We start from the raw sequence: 21,582 nt of genomic DNA on the forward strand, positions 1-21,582 counted from the left end.
TTTTTTTTGTTGCAAATTCCATTATACAGAAAAAGTTACCTATAGAAGTTCAGTAATTTGTTGACGTAATTTCTGATTAGATGTGAAGTGATAGTGTTAGAGAATTTATTCTCGTCAGCTGCAAGAGTAACACTGCCACTCGTAAATTAGCTTTATATATAAGAATTGGTGAATACGTGACGACTCATGTATGCTTTAATTGATAAAAAAAATTAAAATTGTAATTAAAAAAATTAAGACTAAAATTAAAAAAAAGAAATTTATGTTTTTTTTTTTTAGAAAATGGAATAGATTATTAAGGAAAGAAAGAACAGTTGTCCGTTGGTTGGTTGGTTAGTGAGAGGGCCGACGCGGAATCATTTTCAAGGTTTGTCGTCATCTCGTAGTTTGACGAACCAGCCTCCCCCCCTCATCATCTCCCTCCAAATTCCACAATCACGCTCGCACTGTTCAATTTTCATTATCCGAACCAACTTCGACCCCTTCGGATCTCACTATAGTCTCTGCTTCACAGAGATTCCCGATCAGAATCACCGGTAGTTTTCGCGTCGGAGGGGGGCTGGGGATGGAGCTGTCGTCGTTGAAAAAGGCGGGGAGCGAGAGCGAAGGGTCGGGATATAGTTTTAGCGGCGGAGGAGGAGGGGAAGACAGGGGTTCGTTTGAGTATTTCGGCTGGGTGTATCATATTGGAGTTAATTCCATTGGGCATGAGTATTGCCATCTTCGATTCCTCTTTATTCGTCGCAAATACGTTGAGTTGTATAAGCGTGATCCTCACGAGAATCCTGGCATTGTAAGACTTTCCTTTCCCTTTTTTTTTTTTACCTCTTCTTTCAATGTTTCGTTTGGTTGAGATTAATTACATATTTGGTAAACTGCCGGGAATTAACTTTTATATGCTTTTTTGGCCTTCTTTTTATAAACTAACTTCACTTCGAAGGTGATCACTTGTGCTCCATTGTCATTTTAAAATGGGGTTTTCAAGTCGTTTTCTGGACATTTGCAATTTGTCGTCTCGTTCTATTTGATTGAGTTATTGTGTTATTTTCTTTTCATATTAGTTGGATTGAGGTGGTAGGCATTGTGAACGTACAGTTACTGATGCTTATTGCAAACGAAAACCTCTCTTGATCGGAAAAAGATGGGCACATGAGCAATGACTTTATTTTAGTTCATAAGCTTTGGAGATTCATCCCATTTTGGTTTTTGAATCAAAATATTCTTTCTGGTTTACGAGTCAAGAAAACAATTATTATGGTCCTTAATTAAAACAGACGACATGGCTATGAACATGTGTATTAACTTGTGGATAAATAGTTGGAGCCTATATAGGTCGGCTAAGGGTGATCATTTTGTGGACAAATTGGTAACGAAACAGCTAGGAGTAAAATGGTTATTTGTTTTTAAAGTTAACCGATTGTATTACACATTTGAAATGGATTCAAATCCCTCATTGTATTAGCAACAATGAGGCAACTTCCTTATTGATTGGATTGACTCGTGTCCTTCTACAATACTATATGTCAGGGATGTAACTGTTCATGACTCCGTTCAGAACTTGGTTTGCAATTCCCTGTTTTTTTCTTGCTGAACAATGTCTCTACATTGTGTTCAATTTTATTATTTTTTTTAATCTGAACTTCTTTCTGTAGAAACCTATCAGGAGGGGTGTTGTGGGGCCATCACTTATGGTTGAAGAGATGGGTCGTCGAAAAGTTAACCATGGGGTAAGGAAATGGAATATCTATTAGTAAATTGTAAATTTATTTTTGGACTATCAAATTCATTCCATAGGATTGTTTGATGACAATATCTTTTGTCATGTAGTTCAACAATTGATCTCATAGTATCATTACATTAAAACCTTAACGATCTAAACATTGGCAATTATGTTTGTTACTGCAGGATGTTTATGTCTTACGAATTTATAACCGATTGGATGATTCTAAGAAAGGAGAAGTAAGTGATACTTTCATACAAAGCTAGTTTCATTATTATTGTGTTTGAGATATAACTATCCTTATTGGTATTTAGTCAAATTGAAAACTTGATACCTAGTCGTTGAATATTTTGTCTTTGGCATCATTTTGCGCTTGTTCCCTTGTGAATTTGATCACGGTTTGAAAATTCTCTATTTTCCTTCTCTAAGGGAATTCCCAACCAAAGCCAAAGAAAAAAAAAAAAAAAAAAATCAAGCTTTACCATGCGGGTTATGCTCACCACAGATTGAGAAGAGGCCTTCAGACAATATTTGATCTGCGATTTAGAGAACTTGGACACCTTCTCCTGAAAATAAGTTTTTTCTAGCTTAAGTGGCCAATTCTACAATCTGGAAAAACAGATTACTACCTGAGAGACGAAATATAAAAAAAGAGTAAAGTTCTTTCTCTAGTCAACTGTGTGTGGAAGTTGAACATCAAGGATAGACTACAAGGAGATACTCCTAGCTACAAATTTCACCATAAAATGTCCTAATTGTAGCTCAAGTGGGGTAGATCTGGATCGTTTTTTGGTCATTGCAGTTCTAGTTGGGCTAGAAGAATCTGAAACTTTTTGTGTAATAGTTTTAGTTGAGCTTGATTCTCTCCTAGAAATTCCAAGTTACTTCATGAACTCTTCGTAGATTGGTAATTAAAAGGGAAAACCGGAGTGTGCTAGAAATATGTGTCAGTTTGGCCAGAGTTTTTCTCTGCACTCCTTTTGTACAATTCATCTATGAATGATTTTCTTCCTTTTAAAAAGCTTATTCCCCCTTTCCTCTGATTGAAGTGTTATTTTCGCTCCTTCAGGTAAGGGGCTCCCCCTTTCTGAACATTTTATTTCTTCAACAAAAGGCTGTTTCTTAAAAATGAAAAAACCACCAACCGCTCGTACATGCAACTTTAACTGGAAAGATAATATATAGGAGGTCTACACTGGACTTACTGGATCAATATAACCCTTTCCTGTTACAGGAAATATTTTGGTAACTATAATCTCATGAATTTTTGGGAGTCTAAAGATGGATTGTGCATTTTCTTTTCATCCTCTTTTTGGTTGGTAAAAACACACTCCCTTGCTATATCTTCTTCTTGTAACTAATTTATAACTAATGGGGCTTCTGTTTTTTTATTGGACAAAAATCTATGCACGCATCTTGGAAAAAAATACTCCTTTAATGTGTGTGTTTTTCTTGCTTAAGATTGCTTGTGCTACGGCTGGAGAGGCCAGCAAATGGATGGAGGCATTTGATCATGCCAAGCAGCAGGTACAAAAATGTCAAGTGGAAGGTTAATTAATAGTATTTCATGTCCGGATGGGCAATAAATGTAACCAGAACAGGTGATGATTTATCATTATCTGTTAAAAAGAATTCAACTTGGAATTTTTTGGTGAAGCATGACACTTGGTTCTGTTACATTGTAATGTTACAATTGCTACAAAGACTATTTATCTTGTGTTTATTTAGTTGACATTAATTTGATAGGCTGAGTATGAAATGTCCAAAGGAGGTAGCCCCCGAGACGTGAGCATGGAGGAAGAGTAAGCATTTTTGTTTAAAAATCTCTGCATGGGTTCAGTCTTGGTACGATTAATTAGTTGAGATTGACTGGTTGGGTGAATGCTTTATTATAAGCCATGTGATAGTTCTTGACGAAGTCATGGTGTTTTCATTTGTATGTAGGGGAGAGCTGCCTATCTGTAGAGGGTAGAATTTCTGATGTAGTTAGTTCTTGTCTTTTCGAGTAAAGATAGATGCATCCTGTATTTACTGTTAATGATGGTTGGGAATGATTCAATAGTCTACCAATTCTGAAGCATCATTATATGAAATGAAGATCGATACACTAAGTTTTGGTGGGAGATGAAATGTGGAAGAAGTTCTTGATTGGACATTGATTTAGAAAACTTCTTTGCATATGCTAACTCCTTGAAGATGAGATTGTTTAACTTGTAGTTTACAAGCTTAGAAGGGTGCGTCAAGTAGTTGGTCATATATTTGTGATATTGGTTGGATTTGGTTTGGTTCAATTAGATGTTCCAATCTGCACCTGAGTATCCTTGGCATTGTATTGGGGTTCTTCATGTCTTGTTGTTCCTTTTCTGACCCAACTTCGCATTTAACCAGCATAACTCTGCTTTCTTGGTTGGTTTCTTTTTGTTGATCAACTTTCATGGTATGGAAGGATAAATCTGGAAGGACACAGACCAAGGGTTAGACGGTATGCACATGGATTGAAAAAGCTAATTAAAATTGGACAAGGTGAGGTAGCTTGGATGTTTTGATGGTGTTCGTTTTAATCTTACATGACTATTTGGTGGATTAAGAAAGCTAAATAGTTTGGAGGAGCTTTGCATCTTTGACAAAATTAACAATTTACCATAGTGCATGTAGTTGCATATGTGCATGGACATTATTGTACTTGAATTGTGAAAATGAAGGTTAATTCTCAGTTTTGGTAATTAACGAAATATGTTCTTTACCTGGAACAACAAAAAGTAACCTGGTCAACGCACATAATAGATTCAGTATAATAGGTGCGGTGCTAGATTGAGAAATCTAAGTGATAGTGACTAGGTCATGATGTTAGTTGTTTCATTTGTATTAAGAGTTGCATACTTTTGATTCATTTAGTGCTTAGCTTTGTCATGGCTGACTTGTGATCAGGCGTAAATCAAAATTTTGCATTATATGATTTATTTTTGTTTCGTTTCAAGCTCAATGTCACGTGCATTCAATTTCAAGATGTTAGTTACGACTACCATGCTACGAGTAGTACATCCATCATTCTCTTTTGTTCATTTTATCATAATTCATATTTCTTTATTTACTAAGCATAGAAATTCTTTTTCCCGTAGACAGAGAAAAGTTTGTGACCTTGTAATTGGTTTTGTGGCTTTTATTCCCTCGCTCAGTTTGCATATTATTACTTTTTTTTTTTTTTTTTTTTTTTTTTTTTTATTTTATTTATCAGAAACAAGAAGATATCCGTTCTTGCATTCATTTTAACCTGTTATGTTCAGGTCCAGAGACACTTTTGCGTCAATCTTCAAACTTGAAGACTCGTGTTGGTTCAGATGGCTTCTTTGAAGGGGATTTCGGTGATGCACTTGAAAGACATAGGTGGAAATGTGTTCGCACATTGAACGGTAATACATCTTAGTCAATCTTTCTCCTAGCACTGCAAAAGGGAACAAATTTGAACTATCTGTTTATTCAAAATCACTGCTATTTGTGTGACGTCTGATGTTCTGTTTCTCATTTTGACAAGGGACATATTCCTTGGTGCATAATAAGATGTTGATTCAATAGCACTATTGTGGCTTAGAACTCCTTCCCCTTTTTTCAAAATTTTCTTTCCTGCATAATGGGTTCCCCTCGTGAACCCTAACCATAGATTACTCTGCCATCTGCCATTGCTGCATCCATCATCCACTGTTGCCTCCGTCTGTGTCTTTTGTCATTCTTGCGTTTGCAGTCTTTGTTTGTTTTCGTTTGCAATGGATCATAGTAGTTGTTGTATCAACAAAGTTATTGCAATGGATTGTGAAGATCCGCCCTTGTTTGGAGGGCACTTTTTTATTTCTTCCATCATTTAGGGTTTCTGGTTGGAGAGGAACATTATGATCTTCAGTTGGATTGAAAGACCTTTGGAATGCGTTTAGACTGTAGCTAGGTACCTCTCTTTGGGCGTCGATAGCTTACGAGTATTGTTATTAGCTGTTAGGTTTTATATGGTTAGATTGGAGTCTTTATTGATTTAGTTTGGCTCCTTTGAGGGCTGGGTTTTTTTTTCATGCCTGTTTCCTTGATCTTTTTTATATTCTTTTATTTCTATACTTTGAAAGATGGTGTTTGATCACAACAAAAAAAGAAAAAAAAAAAAATCAGTAGCATTGTATTTCCTTTGTTGATGAGGATGAACAATCTCACTTGGTTTGATGAGTGGTGGTATTAACTGCAGATTGTGAAGGGTTTGGACATTGGTAACTCGATATTGTGACATGAGCATTGTTGATTAAGGGATTGTGCCATTTCTCGTGGAGCCAAAGGCCTTGTGTTAAAAGGTCATTATGAGTAAGCACGATCCTCGCCTTTTAGGTGGGCTTTTACCTGTGGGTCTAACAGCACGTTCAAAAACCCATGGAAAGCTATTTTTGAGGTTACCCCCTTACCTTCGTAGTTTAGGAGACGGTGCAAATACTTCTTAGAGACTCGTAGGGGGGTGATAAACCCCTTTTCTTTTTATTCCCTCGCTTGAACCATCTTTCAGCTATGAGGTTTCATTCTGTGGCCTTTGGCATGTCTTCCTCAAGTGATTTCTACTCCACCAATTTGTGTTTCTGATGTCCTTTTTAGGGATGTGAGATGTTAGATGTGTTACCCTTCTTATTCTGTTGATGGATTCCTATGTTATTCCAAGAAGGATGAGCCTTCATCTTTGACCCACAATGCGCTCCTAGGGGGTTTTCTTACAATTCTGTATTTTTTCTTTTGTGCGGCCCCTTTCCCACCATTCTTTTCATTATCGCCTCTTTGGAAGGTTATGATCCCCAAGAATGTCATATTCTTTGCTTGGCAGGTCTTACATGAGAAAGTTAATACTCTTAATCGAAGGTAGAGGCAGTTCTTGTAGGGATCACAATATTGTATCTTGTGTAGAGTTGTGTTTGAGGATCTCGATCATATCGTTGGAGTTGCCAATTCGCTTAGTTGATTTGCGGCTGGTTTTCGGAGTTGTTCAATACTACTATTAGCATGATAGATATGATCTTTTTTTTTTCCACTACTGGAGGAGGTCTTGATGCATCCTCCCTTTTCTGGTGAGGGAAGAGTTTTTGGCATACATGTTTCTTTCGCTATTTTGTGGCACATTTGGCTAATGAGAAATAATATAATTTTTAGAGGTATGGAGAAATCTTGTGAAGAGATCAGGTATCTCGCAAGGTTTAATGTCTCTAGATGTAACTATTAATCAGATATTATTCTTTTGGATTAGAGTTTTTTTTGTTCAACTAGTCATGTCTTATTTTGGCTTCTCTTGTTGGGTTGTCTTTTTGTATGCTCTTGTATACCCTTTCATTTTTCTCTATAAAATTTTGGTTTCTCAAAGAAAAAAGCATCATATTTCTAATTGGCTACTCTGCGCTTGATAATTGATGTTGATTTTTAGGAATGGTGATATTGCTTCAGATATTCCATAATTTTTACTGTTCCCCTGTTTTTGACCTTCAGGTGTCAGAATTTTTGAAGATGTTGCTGACAGTAAGGTATTGGTCATTGTTATGTCTCCTATCACCTAAAGAAATGAAAAAAGTTACATTGAGGAAACACCATGTACATGATACTCCAGCAGAACAGAAATTGATTGATGCAACTACATGATTTTTCTTTAAAATGGCCTCTTAGATGGTTTCCAAACTCTACTTCAGTGTTTTTCTTTCTTTCTAGAATGGTAAAGGGGTTCTTGTGAAGTCTGTTGGTGTGGTTGACGCACATGCTGATACTGTCTTTGACATAATCTTGAACAATGACTGGAGTCAGAGATATGAGTAAGTTGCTAAGATTTCTTTTGAAGGTTTAAGTTCAGATCCAATAGTTACGAACTCTGAGTTCTGACTTTGATTTTAATGTGTGCAGGTGGGATACACTGATAAGTGACTTGGAACTGGTTGAATCTTACGATGGACATTATGATATTCTTTATGGGACAAATAATCCCACGTATCTTGGCCAGTAATGCAACAATACTTACAAACTGTTCACATCATTTAGTGGTGCTAAAGAATTCATTTAGATCACTGCTAGAATTGTCATGTTTACTTTTCTTAACTTCAATATTCTACTGACATCAATTGTATAGAAATTTATTCTTTACCTGAAAAGAAACTTACTTGTTAAGGTGATTAGTTTCATTTTCTTGTTTCTTCTCAATTTGCATTCAAGTTCTGTTTTAGTCTTTTTATTCATATATTTCGACATTCTGTTCTGACTGCAGATCCCAATGCAAAAGAGATTTTGTTTTCTCACGACAATGGTTTCGAGGACAAGATGGAACATATAGTAAGAGAAATATTCTGTACTTCGATTATGCTACTCTGTTTTTGTTAAGAAGCAGCTGATACATATAGTTTCTGGTTATTTTGAGAGCTAGGCTGCTGTTAAACATTGATTGTTATTCTTGTGGTTGTTACTGTTAGAATACCACACCCTAAAAAAAAGGTTATACCTATTGATTATTTGATTTCTTTTATTTACTATTTTAAAATATGCTAATGTCTTTTTTTTCTTTTGTACAAATGGATATTCAAAAAATAGTCCACTATGTGATGTTGTGGCTTCTTGTCCTTGTTTTGTTAATATTGTTGTAGAGAGAGCAGGGAGAATTATTATTTATATTTCTTGTGTTCTGAAAGTTAAGTTCTGCCACTACTATACCCATAGTGCTTATAGGTCAACCACACACAATAATTTGCAATAGGATTTTTTACTTGTTGTAAAAGGCTCTTAGTAACTAAATGGGTTACGTTTGATGTTATCTCAAATGCTGAACTTGTCCAATTGATTGCCTTAAGCAGGTCAACTCTGTTTCTATATCAGTGAATGGGTTACGGAAGCATTTGAATTGTGTTGTTTCTATTTGCTAACCTTGTGAAGAATTCTGCTAGAGTATTTCGTTGGCCTAACCATACTTTCTCTTTGTTCATGCAGCAATATTGCAGGTTCCTTGCGTTCATAAAAAGAAGCCACCTAGATCTGGATATCGACGTACACGGATGAACCGTATGAGTTCTTTCTGCTCTTTATACTTTTCTCCCCTTACATTTCTAATGTGATTAAGAAGAAGAAAGGGACTTAGAAATATTTGTGTTTTTTTTTTTCTAAGACTTGAAATGGGTGAAGAATCTTTTTAGGGGTTGGAACGATACTTTGACTTCTATAATTTACATAGAGCTGCCGTATTCAAGGTGGAGATACCAAACAGACTTTTTGATGAGTCATTCACTATTGTGCACATGCAACTCACACCTATTTGTATACGTGACTGTCACCAAATCCACTATTGTATATTTTGATGACTATAGAATTTGCAAAAAGGAAGGGGAAGCTTTCAAATATCATTTCAAATATCATTAAGAGAAATAATCAGCAGAAAGTTTAGACAACAAATACGACAAGAAAGCTTTAATCTTAATAAGCTCAAAATGTCTTCTTTCGTTTTCTCTCTTTCTTTCTCTTCCATTTTACTTTCTTTGAACATTTGATCTTGTTTGTGTCTCTTACGTAAGATGGGAGTTTTACTGATCGTTAAGGTTAAAATGCTAAATTTTAAAAGCTTATTTGCCGAATTTAGTATTTTCTTATTCCACTATCATTGCTTGTTCTTTCATCCTTTATATTTATGGTTTTAAGATGTTTTTTTTTTCATGAATTGCATTGAAAACTTTAATTTGATTTAAGATCTTTGTTTATTTTTCGTGTAGCTTCAACTTGGGAGATAAGGTGCTTAAATACAGCTATGGGTTCAAATGCTCCAAAATGTCTTGTTACTCAAATACTAGAGATACAGCCGGCAGGTTGGTTTAAATGGCAGAGATATCAACCTTTGAAGTTTGAAAAGAGTGTTCCTTATGCATTGTTGTGCCAAGTTGCAGGTATGTTGATTACAAAAAATAACTATGTACTTCTATTTATATCATACTTTCTTATCTGATTCTATCCATTGCTACCTATTTATACAATAGTTCAACAATAGCTATGCCTTCCAACTTAATATCAAACGGAAACAGTCCCCATCTCTTTGCAACGACTTATTAACTGCTTCGAGTTGTATAGAAGTTTCTCTTCCCTCTTCTAGTGTAGGTAATTTACAAGGCTGGTTTGCGTATCCCTCAAATACCGATGGCCCATGTTTTTACATGAAGGCTAATCAAGAAATTGGGCGTGAACGATTGAGAAAAGCTCTCAAGGATAGTGACTGGTTCTGCCATTGAGTGAGAACTTTAGCCTAGCGAGGAGTCGCTAATACGGATGGAAGAGTTCCTAAGAAACAACCATTGGCAGCACCAGTAGCACCAAGTCTGAAGTCAGCGTAGAAGGATCTTGTGACACTCTGATAGGTATTTTAGGCAAAACTGGATGAATCGAGTTGTGTCCTGCAATTGAAGTTGATAACCAATCCCACCAATGGGCTAAACCTCCGAAGAAGGACCAAAACATTTAAGTGCTAGCTTGTCATTGAATGTTTGATAGTAGGTTTGTGTTTGGAATAATAGCAAAAGTATGTCAGGGTCATCTATAATGCCATATCTGTAATTATATGATGAGTTTGTTAAAGTTGATTGGTTGAAAATAGAGTGAGTTGAGGGTGGAAACCAAGCAGATTTAGAGGAATGGATTTACCAAACAGATTTAGAGGAATGGTTTTCGGAATAGTCCATGCTAAATGGTTGGTATTTGTAACTTTTTTTATATGAATTTTAGACTTATGCCTAGTTCCTATTATTTCCTACCAGGATGAAGTTTAGGCAAACCAAATCAATCACTGGAATTCAACATCTCTTTGTTTGCCACAGAAGCCTTCATCCTTATTCGTTCATTTGTCGGGCACACAAGTTATTGAACTTTTGAATCATTTGATGTAGAAAATACCATCCCTTGGCTCTTTGAGGATCTCCCATCTCCCTTTGTTCCCCCCCCCCCCCCCCCAAAAAAAAAAAAAAAAACAATCTCTTTCCTACCAAAAAAACATATTAATAGAAGAAATCCCATCTCCCTTACAATGTGATTTTGATTGAAGAATAAAAAGAAGTTCATTAATTTGGCTGACCCTATTTCCTTAGAACCTTTGATTAGTTTTAGCAGAAAAGAGAGAGGTAAGTTTTGAGCCTTCAACTTGGTATAATGCTGTGTGGTAAGTAGAACTGTGCTCGATCATAGTTCTTTGCATCTGGAATAACTTTTTCCAGAGGTAAATGAAAATAATCTTGTTTTGATCCAACACTGTTGAGCAAGGAAACAAAAATAGTATAAACTTATCTTGGGAAAAATAGAAGGGCATCGTTTGAGTAGTAAATGGGTATTTTAAGGGGGAGAACAGAATATATCGGGTAAGCAGTCAACAACCACCATAACTATATCAATCTTCATAGGACGATGAACTATAACTGTATCGTCAAGTCCATATTCGTTCATTTAAAAATTATAGCCCATGTTTAGCTTTTGGGAGTGTGTCATAGGCGATTGTCATTTCTAACTTATTTGTTTCACTTCAGCAATTCGACTTAAATTGCCTTTCTGATTAAAGCCCCAATCAATTGGATCCTTGCTGCCAAACCAGTTGGTTAGGTCCTTCCTGTCTGGATCGACATACTCATATCTACTAAAAGCATTTTCATGTTGCACTTGAATGTGGGAATACTTTGTATCTCACTCTGTATTGCTCGCAAGTCTTTCCCTCTTTTTGCTTCTCTGTGGCTACTAACCCCAGTCATTCGTCCACCAATTCCTCCCTGTCTTCCATTTTCCTTTTCTTCCGCATTTTTAAGATGCAATGCATTGATATTACGATAAATTTATCCTATTATAGGCTTGTTATTATGACCTTCGTTTGCTTTGTCCAAATAAGTGCCCAATATTTACTTCTTTGCCATCTGGAAACCATTCATTTACTTTCAATAACATGACGCAACAGCTAAAACGAATGAACTAGGATCCTCATTTACTGGAAATTCGTTTCTGGATTCCCAATTTTCAGGTCTAAAGGAATATGTTTTAGCAAATCCCGCTCTAAATCTTGAAACCCTGCCCACTGTTGTCCGTTCAAAAGCCTCGGATGTCTCTATTACGAACAGTGTCTATGATGATGGAGAACCGCAGGATGAATTTTATGATGCAATTGCTGCTGATTCATCCTCTTCGGAAGATGAAAGTGATGATGATAAAGAACTTGACCATAAGGTAGTCCTGTTCTTCATTTGAATTAGATTTAGGGTTGTTTCTTAATCCGTCACCAATCATTCATCAAGATCTTGAAATTTTACATCTGGAAGTTCACTTGCCCTAAATTTTATGTGCTTATTTACTGCTTTCTATTACAGGATTTAAAAGTGAAGCTGAAAAATGTGTCATGGGCGATAGCAGGCTTTTCCTTGAAGCGGACATCAGGTTTTACTCCACATACTATCTTGTATTTTAATAGTTGAAACTAAATATTATGAAAAAGGTTGCTTACAAACTCCTTTTAGCTACTGCACTTTGTTTCCACAATAAACTAGATACCATAGAGTTTTGATTGTGATTCTTTCAGAATTATACAGATTTCATGACTGACTTCTTTTTCCTCTTCCTTTGGTAAAAAATACAGCCCTAAATATAATGGTAGATGCCTACTCGATAAGGAAGGACAAGATGAACATAATTCTTAGTTCGGGAATGCTGCACCTCTTAAAATAATTGCTATTTATTATGCTCAGAGATATCAGCTGTAAAAGACTAGTGTTTGACGAATTTTCAGTTTTAGACATGAAAAGAAAAAAAGGATAAAATGGAAAATTTTAGAAGTTTGTTGGTAAGTCGAGAAGTTTGATCTCGAAAGCTACTGTTTACCCATTTTTACAGATCAATGTGAATGAAAATATGATTTTATTTAACTTAACGTAGCATAAATTTACCAAAAACTATAAGTACTTATAGTCCTCCCATAATTACTTTTAACGCCTATAAAATTCACCAGAGCTTGACAGTATAAGAAATTAAGAGGAGAAGAGAGTATTGGGGAGTAGAAACGGGAAAAAAACACAGGCAAAGATAAAAGAAGGGTATATATTTTATTTTATTTTTACAAGAAACAATAATTTATTGAAAAATGAAAAGAGAGTAAAAGGACAAGCTACCAAATACTACCAGAAGTAGACTTTGGAAGAAAAATAAACAGCATCGAAGTACTAGAATAAATATAAGCAAGAAACCCTTATAAAAAAGCCTCTCAATAATTGCAAATACCATTAAGAGTAAGCCTTAAAAATCCTTGATGAAAGAAGGGGAGATTGTTATAGATGCCAGTTGGAGGATACTTACAAAAAAGGAAATATGTTAGTGGTTGGTTTAAGCCCCCAATTCCTTATGGCCCTTACTCCAAAACTGTCAAGTTGAGTTGAAACTATTTGTTTGGCCCAACTTTAAACTTAAGATCTTCAAGAGCTCTTCATTGAACATGTCAGCAATTTGCCTCTTGGTGGGACCATAGTTGAAACCTTTTCTTCTATGAAATGTTGGTCTATGTCCACAAGTTTCATACAATCATGGTAGGGAATTTTTTGCTGCACTTGTTTTATCTTGGTTGTCACACACTTATTTATGAATGTGTGCATGTCTATCTACACATTCATAAAGGGATGCATATTTAAAGGTATGCATATCCATGCATCATAGACACACCATTTTATGTTCGTGTATGTGAATCTACATTATGGTTTGCATACTTGTATGTACAGTCAGAGGCACTGCCATTTTGATTTTACCATGGATACAAGTAAAAGGTGATAGTTCAGCATATCAATAGAGAATAGATCATAGTTATTTATTCAAAACCTATTTTTACATGTTTTGGTAATACATAAGTGATCATCATGGTTGCAGCTGTTGATGCGAATAAGGAATTAGATCCTAGTGTTGCACCTGTCGTCTTGGAAACACACCAGTTTCATGGTTCTTTGCAGAAAGCGAGGGATGACAAGGATACAAACTGTTGGACTTCTCCTAGTGGAGCAGGATTCATGATAAGAGGGAAAAATTACCTCAAGGACAACTCTAAGGTTGGATTCTTTCTCTTGGGAATTAAAAGAATATAAGTTCAGTTTGAAGAATCACTAGTTACTAGTTACTTTTATGCATACGCATCCACTACTTTGGATTTTGATGTTTCTATATTGTCCATTTTTGCAACTTTGATATAGTGGAAGGCCTTTGCAGTCATCCAAATTGTCGTGGGTTTAAAATTCCTTCTAATTATGATTGCGTTTGTGTTGGATAGGCATACATTTAAAATGCGAGTCTTAACAATTATTTGTTTTGATGACAACATTTTCTGGGAAATTTTTTCATCTAGGGATTACGTTTTTATGTTTGATTTTTTAAGATGCTTGCATTTAAACTTGACAGAATTATTTGTTTATTTCTTTCATATTCTATTTAGACTTAATTAACAAAAGTGTTTGTTTATTATCTCGTATCACTTTGATTTATATCATTCATGGAGTGCTTCCTTAATTTTCTAGTTCTTAAGGATGGAGGACAAGCCAAAGAAAGGACATTCGATGGGGTGGCCACAAAAATGGTCATAGTTGGTTGATGAAGAGAGAGATTTTTTATTAGCTCGTAATGATGGTCTTCATGCACCTAGCTGGTCGGATGCCAATAATCCCAAGGTTGACCTGATAGAGCTTGAATCAAAAGAAGAGAGAGAATAAGAAAAGGGAACCTAATGTCCTTCTTAAAAAGATTGATGCGACTCTTAGTTGGCCTAGCACTTAGGAAATCCCAAGGCTTGTGAGCTTTTACATGGTTAAAAAAATGAGTCGGGTTTCCAAATCCATTGAAAGAAATGAAAGTTGGGCTGATCCAAAAGGTTTCTACTCATATGGGCCTGTAAAAAGGTTTGGTTTATATAATTTATGTCTCTACTAATATTCAAACAGTTGAGGATTAAGTTCTTGGTGATGACTACCTTTTGTTGTCCCACTTGTGAATACCCAATCCCATTCCTGTGAATATCTAGTTGACTAAAGGATTGGTGTTCCTAGAAGATCCTAGTCAAGTAATAGGGGTCTTGACCCTATTCTACTGTGTTTGTGTTTATTATTATTATTATTTTAATCGAGAATTAATACACAGAAAGAGAATAGAAAGGGATTAACCTAGGAACTACCCAAAATTAAGTAAATTCTCCCTACATCTGAAAAAATCCAAACAAAACGACTTGAAGGATGAAGGACTAGGAATCCCTTTTTCTAAAGAGGGGGTTGAACAAAAGCCCTCCAATCTAGACCAATAAGAAAAGTAGAACTGTTACAAAAGGTCTGTGATGAGCTTCAGCTGTCTTTAAACAATCAACCTGACAGAATCTTGGGAAACCTGCCTTCCAGATGTTTCGGACAGCATCATATGAATCTAAACCTTTTCTAAACCTGCCTTCCATGAATACAAATGTGGGAAAGGTATCTTCGTTGCTCTTGCACATAACACATAAGGAGCTGTTTGGGACCTTATCTTATGGGTTTATGTTGTTCAGAGCTGCAGTTCATAGGAAAGAACATTAACCCTTGATCTGTGTACCCATCCCAAATCAGGTTGCACAAACCCAGGGCCAAAATTCTTCATCCATGTCGAGGCCAACGGAACTTATTTGCAGAAAGAATATCAGGTTTTTCAAGATTCCACTCCAAAACATCATTAATCACCCTACCTTAATCTCACATTTTTCAGCAGAGAAGAAAGGTCGTCACATTGTTCTATTTTCCTGTCAAAGGAGCTTCTTCTTAGTCTTCGACTGATATTCTATTTTCTCGTAGAATGATTTGTCTTTTTCTTATAATAAATTGTTGTCTATTTATAATTCATATACTAAACTTAATATTTTGGTATTAATTGTAATTGATTAATCAGTTAATGATTGTGTAAAACTAACAGGTATAATAAACGTGCTGACAAAATCAAAGGAAAAGAATGTCAGAGATGATTGTCCTTAGCTTATGCCTTTTGATATGCTATAGACATAGACAATATGATAGATGATCTCTTTCAGGTAATGGGAGGAGATCCCCTTCTCAAGCTCATAGCAGTAGATTGGTTCAAAGTCGATAAAAGCTTTGATGGTATTGCATTGCATCCCCGGAATTTAGTTCAGGTATATTCACTTGCATTTTTTGCATCCATGAATAGTAGAAACCCCTAACCAAGTCTGTAGTGTCCTCTTAATCACCGTATTATTCCTTTACCAAAACCTGCATGATACCCTTGATGCCCTTCAGTTTTCTAGTTGAATTTACATGATGTAATTGAAGGAAGTTAGGAGCTCTAACTGTCTTGTTAAGTATTTTCAGCTTAGCAATTGTTTGATTCTACAGCTTTGTTATTGGATGGGTTAATCTATGATCTAGTAATCTTTTGTTGCTCTTGAGATTAGGATCGTTACCTCAAGCATACCATAAAGTTAGGTGACTGTATTTTTTGTAAAACTTAGTTTTGTACCATGTCGTGGAATCACTACTAAACTTAAAAGCTTAACCTGATGAGTTATGCTAAATTTAATCATCTTAATACTTTAACGCTTTTCCTCACTCATGGACTTGGGCATTAGTTGAAGGGCCAACAAGTGAAAATCAATACTAATTGGAGAGAAACTGATTGCATGATCTTGATCACAGGACCTTATGCCCTTATACCATGCCAAATCACTACTAAACCTAAAAACTTGAACGGACAGATTATGGTTAATTAAATTATATCAATACTTTTACATGTGATCTACTTATATTAGTCTTTTTGTGAGATAATGGAAGAAGTAATTATACAGCAGTGAGTTAAACACATTTTCAGTGTTTAGTTATTTTTTCTCAGTAGAAAACAATTATTGCTAATTAAAAAATGCATCTGCATGTATAGATGAGGATGAGAAGTTCCCAAACTGAAAATACAAAACGAAAATTGTGAGGAACTTACAAACCAGAGAGTATAAAGTCTAAGATAATACCAAATTTGATTATACATCATTCTTTGACTTGACCTACAAAATGTAAAAAATAATATTAACGAATATAGCTTCTCAATCATCAAAATTGTTCTAAAAACCACGTTTAATTCTTTTCTGACCATATGGCGTAAGGAAGTGCAGCAATTGCACGCTTCTTAAACTTCATTCTTTTTTTTTTTTTTATTTTTTTTTATTTTTTTTTATTGGAAAAACCACAAAAAATTCCCAACAAAATAGCGAGTGCACCTCACTAGGATTGCACTAGAAACATGAAAAATATAATAATATATTAGCCGTAATTTAATGGGAAAATCACAATAAAGGAAAGATGGTCAATTGACTCATGTCTTATTTAGAGGGGTAGTTGTAATATCTATTGTCTTATTGTTATTTACCCATTATTGTGTTCTCCGTTAAATAAGAGAATTATTTCTCCTCAAATTACGTTATGAATAACTATTTCCTTTCCAATATCAGTCAGAAGCTGGAAAGAAGGTCCCATTCATGCTTGTCATTAATCTCCAGGTATGTGCAACCACCTACATTTATGGTTAAAGGTTGTTATTATTATTATTTTTTATCATTTTAAGCTTGGTTCTAGAGCAGCAAGACAACAAATATGCATAGTATATCTTTATTTTCGAGCATATTTGTGGGTATCAGACATTATAACCTCGAGAGTTGAGTAGAGTGGCAAAGAGGTTACTAGCTACAGTCAGGTTATGTAGCTCAATATATTTCGAAGGTTTGGAGCTTAATCTAGAGGTAGCTTGCATACTTCTTTTGATGTTGAATTCAAACATATTGATGGTTAAATCTTTCCTTTTCTCTATGAGCTCCAATTGCGGCCCAGTTTATGTGTCACTATATAAATCCATTTGGCACAAGAGTTTTCCCGAGATCGAATTCTTCTTATTGTAGCTTAGGCACGAAGGCGTGCATTAGCACCAATGATAGGGTGCAAATAAGATTCACGCTCGCTTTATCTCCAAATAGATATGTAATGTGCGATGTGGAGGAGGAATCTTAGGGGCAGCTAATCCTATCTTGCTCTTTTGCTGCAAACACTCTTCCTACATCTTGGAGGCTTTCAATTGGTCTTATGTGTTTCTTAATATGTATGATCTCCCTGCCTTAACCTTCTGGAGCATCCACTGAAAATCAGAAAAGTATCCTACAGCTTTGATTGCTAGAGAGAAATACTTGCTCCTTTGACGGCTCTATGGCATCTCTGGCTCTTCATTAATCCAGTTCTATTGCTGGTGTATAGACATGCATCATTTTTGGATATTAGTCTACTCTCCCATGGCCTAACGGAAAAGGTTTTTGTACCCTTGAAAGCTAGGCATCCTTACCCTCCATTCTTGTAATATTTCATATATTAATGAAATATGTTTCTTCTAATAAATTAATAAATGAAATAAAAGCAAAGCAATGAATAGATTTCACTCTTAATGATGTGTTGTAGGGATATGCAAGAATGATGTTCAAGATCTTTTATATACTTTATCCTTACCATTCCTTGTTCTCGGTTTTCCAATAAATAGAATGTTACTTTATCTGAGACGTGTAGTGCCATGTTCCTTCTTCTTATGTTTATTTCTGTTCAGGTTCCAGCCAAGCCGAACTATAGTATGGTTATGTATTATGCTGCTGATAGGCCTGTAAACAAAAGTTCTTTGTTGGGTAAATTTGTGGACGGCAGTGACATGTATCGAAATTCCAGATTTAAATTAATTCCAAGCATTGTCGAGGTATGGAAGCTTCAATCTTATATTTCTTATTGTTGACACCATTGCAACTAATGATTAGTTTAATTCAACAGGGATATTGGATGGTTAAGCGTGCAGTTGGAACAAAAGCTTGCCTTTTGGGTAAAGCAGTTACTTGCAAGTACCTCAGACGAGATAATTTTCTGGAAGTAAATAATTCTACCCCATCTTAAATAGCATGCATTGATAAGCAGGTGCAATTTTTGCTAGAGATGTTCTATGCTACATAGACAGGCCAAGTTGAGTATCAGTTGTCTCCTCGTAAAACAAGTTTACGTCAAGCTCGATAAAGTTTACGAAGAAAAATATTTACTTTTTGTATCATCTGTTTCACATTATTTACCTTTACTACTTCCAATGTCGAGTCCTCCTAGTACTTGATTAGTAGATGATGTTGTTAAAAATTCCAACCCCCAATACATTCTACTTGTGCTAGAAGCAATTCAGGTAGGATAACTGAACAAGTTTGTCATATGAGAGTGAGGAGAACGTTTTGTACGTGATTATGAGTCCCATCTTGTAGTGATGGACGTACTAATCTGTTCGGGGGAGGCACTACTAGGAGTTGGTGCCTGTGTTTAGGCATTCGGTTTAGTAATGCATTTTTGGCCCGGAGTCTTCTTTAGGAAGAGAGCACCAGACATCTTGAACTGCTCAAGTATTATAGCTTTGTTCTATTGTTTATAGTAACATCAGAGATCTTTTAAGAGTGTAATATGCATATTTTAAAATATGTCAAGTTATTTTACTAAATTTCTTCATAAATATCTTGCAGATTGATGTGGATATTGGATCGTCAACAGTAGCCAGGAGTGTTATTGGCCTTGTCCTTGGATATGTCACAAGCTTAGTCGTTGATCTCGCCATCCTAATAGAGGTTGTCACTTTGTGCTTAATGTGTTTCTATAATCATATTTCTGAATCCAATGTGCTTCTCTTCTGATGTCTTTTATAGACACTTCCGCTCCCCCAATAAATTAGGGAAACAATGAAGGAAATGACAGTTATTTTTTTCTGTTGGCTGTAGTAGTATTGTTTATCAACATATTTTGATGTTTACGTCAAATTCATAGTATTGTGGATGCTGACAGATTTAAAATTGCAGGCAAAGGAAGAGGAAGAGTTGCCCGAGTATGTTCTTGGAACCGTTCGCCTAAACCGTGTGAGACTCGATTCAGCAGTAGAATTAGAAAATTGAGGTTTCTCTATGTTACATTTACGAAACTTCACATTCATTCATTGTGAAACGGTCACTTCAGTGAGGTTTTTATATTTGGCAGCATATTCTTCCAATTGTAGTCAATACAAGTTATCAAAACCCCTATTTTAATCAATTATGAAATGAGCTATAAAATCTTCATGAAATATTTTAATCTAGTTGTTTGAACTACTAATAGGTCTGTCTTGGCATACTTGTTGGAGGAACTGTATACTTGCTAGGTAGCACAACAAACATTTTGTTTTAGGTAAAGTGTTCGTGTTAGACATGGATACGTTTGGACACATTAGCGTCACGTGTGTCTAAATTTTTTCTAACTTTGGACACGACTCTAGAAAATATTTAACCTAAGCATTAGGAAATAAATAGAAATTTTCTGGAACTGAACACATTTATATGTTGATCAATCGTGAAGTATTAGGATGAGATCTTTTTCCTCTGGTCGTACTTGACTTAACTTTATATGTTCTAATTAAGTATATTTTGTTGTTACATTTACATGTTTTATCATGTATGTGTATGCACACAATGTCCATGTCCTACCTTTTTTTAGAAACTGACATCGTGTTCGTGCTCGTGTTCCGTGTCTGTGCTTAATTCTAGTAGTTTAATCCTGGTTTTCATGCTCCTATCTCTTCTTGCTCATTCTGAGGGATCAACATTTGATTCTGTTGATTGAAATATGAGTAAACAAGTCAATTCTGTTGTGTGATTGGTTAAATTCTCTTCCTTTTTTCTCTTGTTATGATTGGATTGATGGGACTGGCCACACCCTGCTACTACTGCTGCAAATTATTACTCATTGTTCATCACTGTTCTTCATTGTCTCTCTGCTTTTGGGTTTTGGCCACAGGATTCTCTATTAATCTGTTCTTTTTTCCTCCTCTTTTTTCTTTCATATATATTATAATCATTACAGTGTTGCAGGGCTAATCTTTTCCCTCTTGGAGGAAGAAGATGGCCCTTGTGTTTTAAGTGCTAATCTTTTCCCTCACAACTATTCTTGCTTTGCTTTATTATCATATTATTGGGTAAACTTTAGGATGATGGTTGAGATTTAATTTGCATAATGTTTCATCCCTTGTGGTTCTTCCAAATATATAAACGAATATTCATTTTAGGGTTAAAACTTCGTTTATAAAATAATTTGTTTACATTTAGAGCCTGAGTTTTTACATGCTTAAAAACGCGTAATTGTATTTAAAAACACTTTTTAAGTATTTATAAAGGCATTCCAAACGGTTTGAAATTTTGAGTTCGATTTGATTTACTCTACTCGACGATATACTAAGGTTAAAATTATAGTTTTCTGTTTGTTATGATTTGGATATCAAATCAATGCAAGCAAAGTTGGTCTTTTTTTCCCTGTCAAATTAATCCCTTTTGTCCTTTAAAAGATGTGTTATTTTTTCACCTCTTTTTTTATTTTTATTTTTAATATAGTGGAATTATTTCCCTTGGGATTCCATTTATCCTACCTTCACAAGACCTCTTATTATTATTATAATAATAATAATAATAATAATAATAATAATAATAATAATGTAAAATTGGATTTATATTAAATTGGTCACGAGAAATGAGTGAATTTTGGTACATTAAAGGAAAGGAGCTATGGACAAATTTCTTATGTCCTTTGTACTTGAATTTTCGTTCCCCATTTTTATTTATTATTCCATTTATTTTTGAATGTTCAAAAAATTTAATTACTCTATTTTAAAAGTTTAGGAGCTTATTAGACGTTTTTTTAAACTTTAGGATAAAATAGACACATATTTTAAAGTTTATGGACTAAATTTGTAATTTAACAAAAATTCGTATGTAGATTGAATTCCGTCACATATGATTTAAAAATAAA

The 21,582-nt window shown here is 35.0% G+C and overlaps 1 protein-coding gene across 2 annotated transcripts; it reads left to right on the top strand.

Moving 5' to 3' along the window:
- Window positions 1–326: 326 nt before the first annotated feature.
- Window positions 327–19,882, top strand: LOC111805298 (protein ENHANCED DISEASE RESISTANCE 2). 2 transcript variants are annotated; one of them, XM_023690293.2, is made up of 23 exons: window positions 327–793; window positions 1,653–1,727; window positions 1,906–1,959; window positions 3,182–3,247; window positions 3,467–3,522; window positions 4,167–4,243; window positions 5,005–5,130; window positions 7,217–7,251; window positions 7,433–7,533; window positions 7,622–7,717; window positions 7,980–8,044; window positions 8,693–8,764; window positions 9,466–9,636; window positions 11,739–11,941; window positions 12,082–12,148; window positions 13,622–13,797; window positions 15,786–15,887; window positions 17,211–17,258; window positions 18,344–18,487; window positions 18,559–18,654; window positions 19,281–19,382; window positions 19,611–19,704; window positions 19,769–19,882. In XM_023690293.2, exons 1-22 carry the CDS (start codon window positions 566–568, stop codon window positions 19,701–19,703), a joined length of 2,253 nt encoding a protein of 750 aa, XP_023546061.2. In that variant the 5' UTR covers window positions 327–565; the 3' UTR covers window position 19,704; window positions 19,769–19,882. The 2 variants fall into 2 exon arrangements, with proteins under 2 accessions (XP_023546061.2, XP_023546062.2); XM_023690294.2 differs by having other exon boundaries at window positions 19,611–19,882.
- The last annotated feature ends 1,700 nt before the right edge of the window (window positions 19,883–21,582 follow it).

The sequence above is a fragment of the Cucurbita pepo genome, chromosome 11, assembly GCF_057944985.1.
Source record: "Cucurbita pepo subsp. pepo isolate OVF chromosome 11, ASM5794498v1, whole genome shotgun sequence".
In the NCBI taxonomy this organism is placed as follows: domain Eukaryota; kingdom Viridiplantae; phylum Streptophyta; class Magnoliopsida; order Cucurbitales; family Cucurbitaceae; genus Cucurbita; species Cucurbita pepo.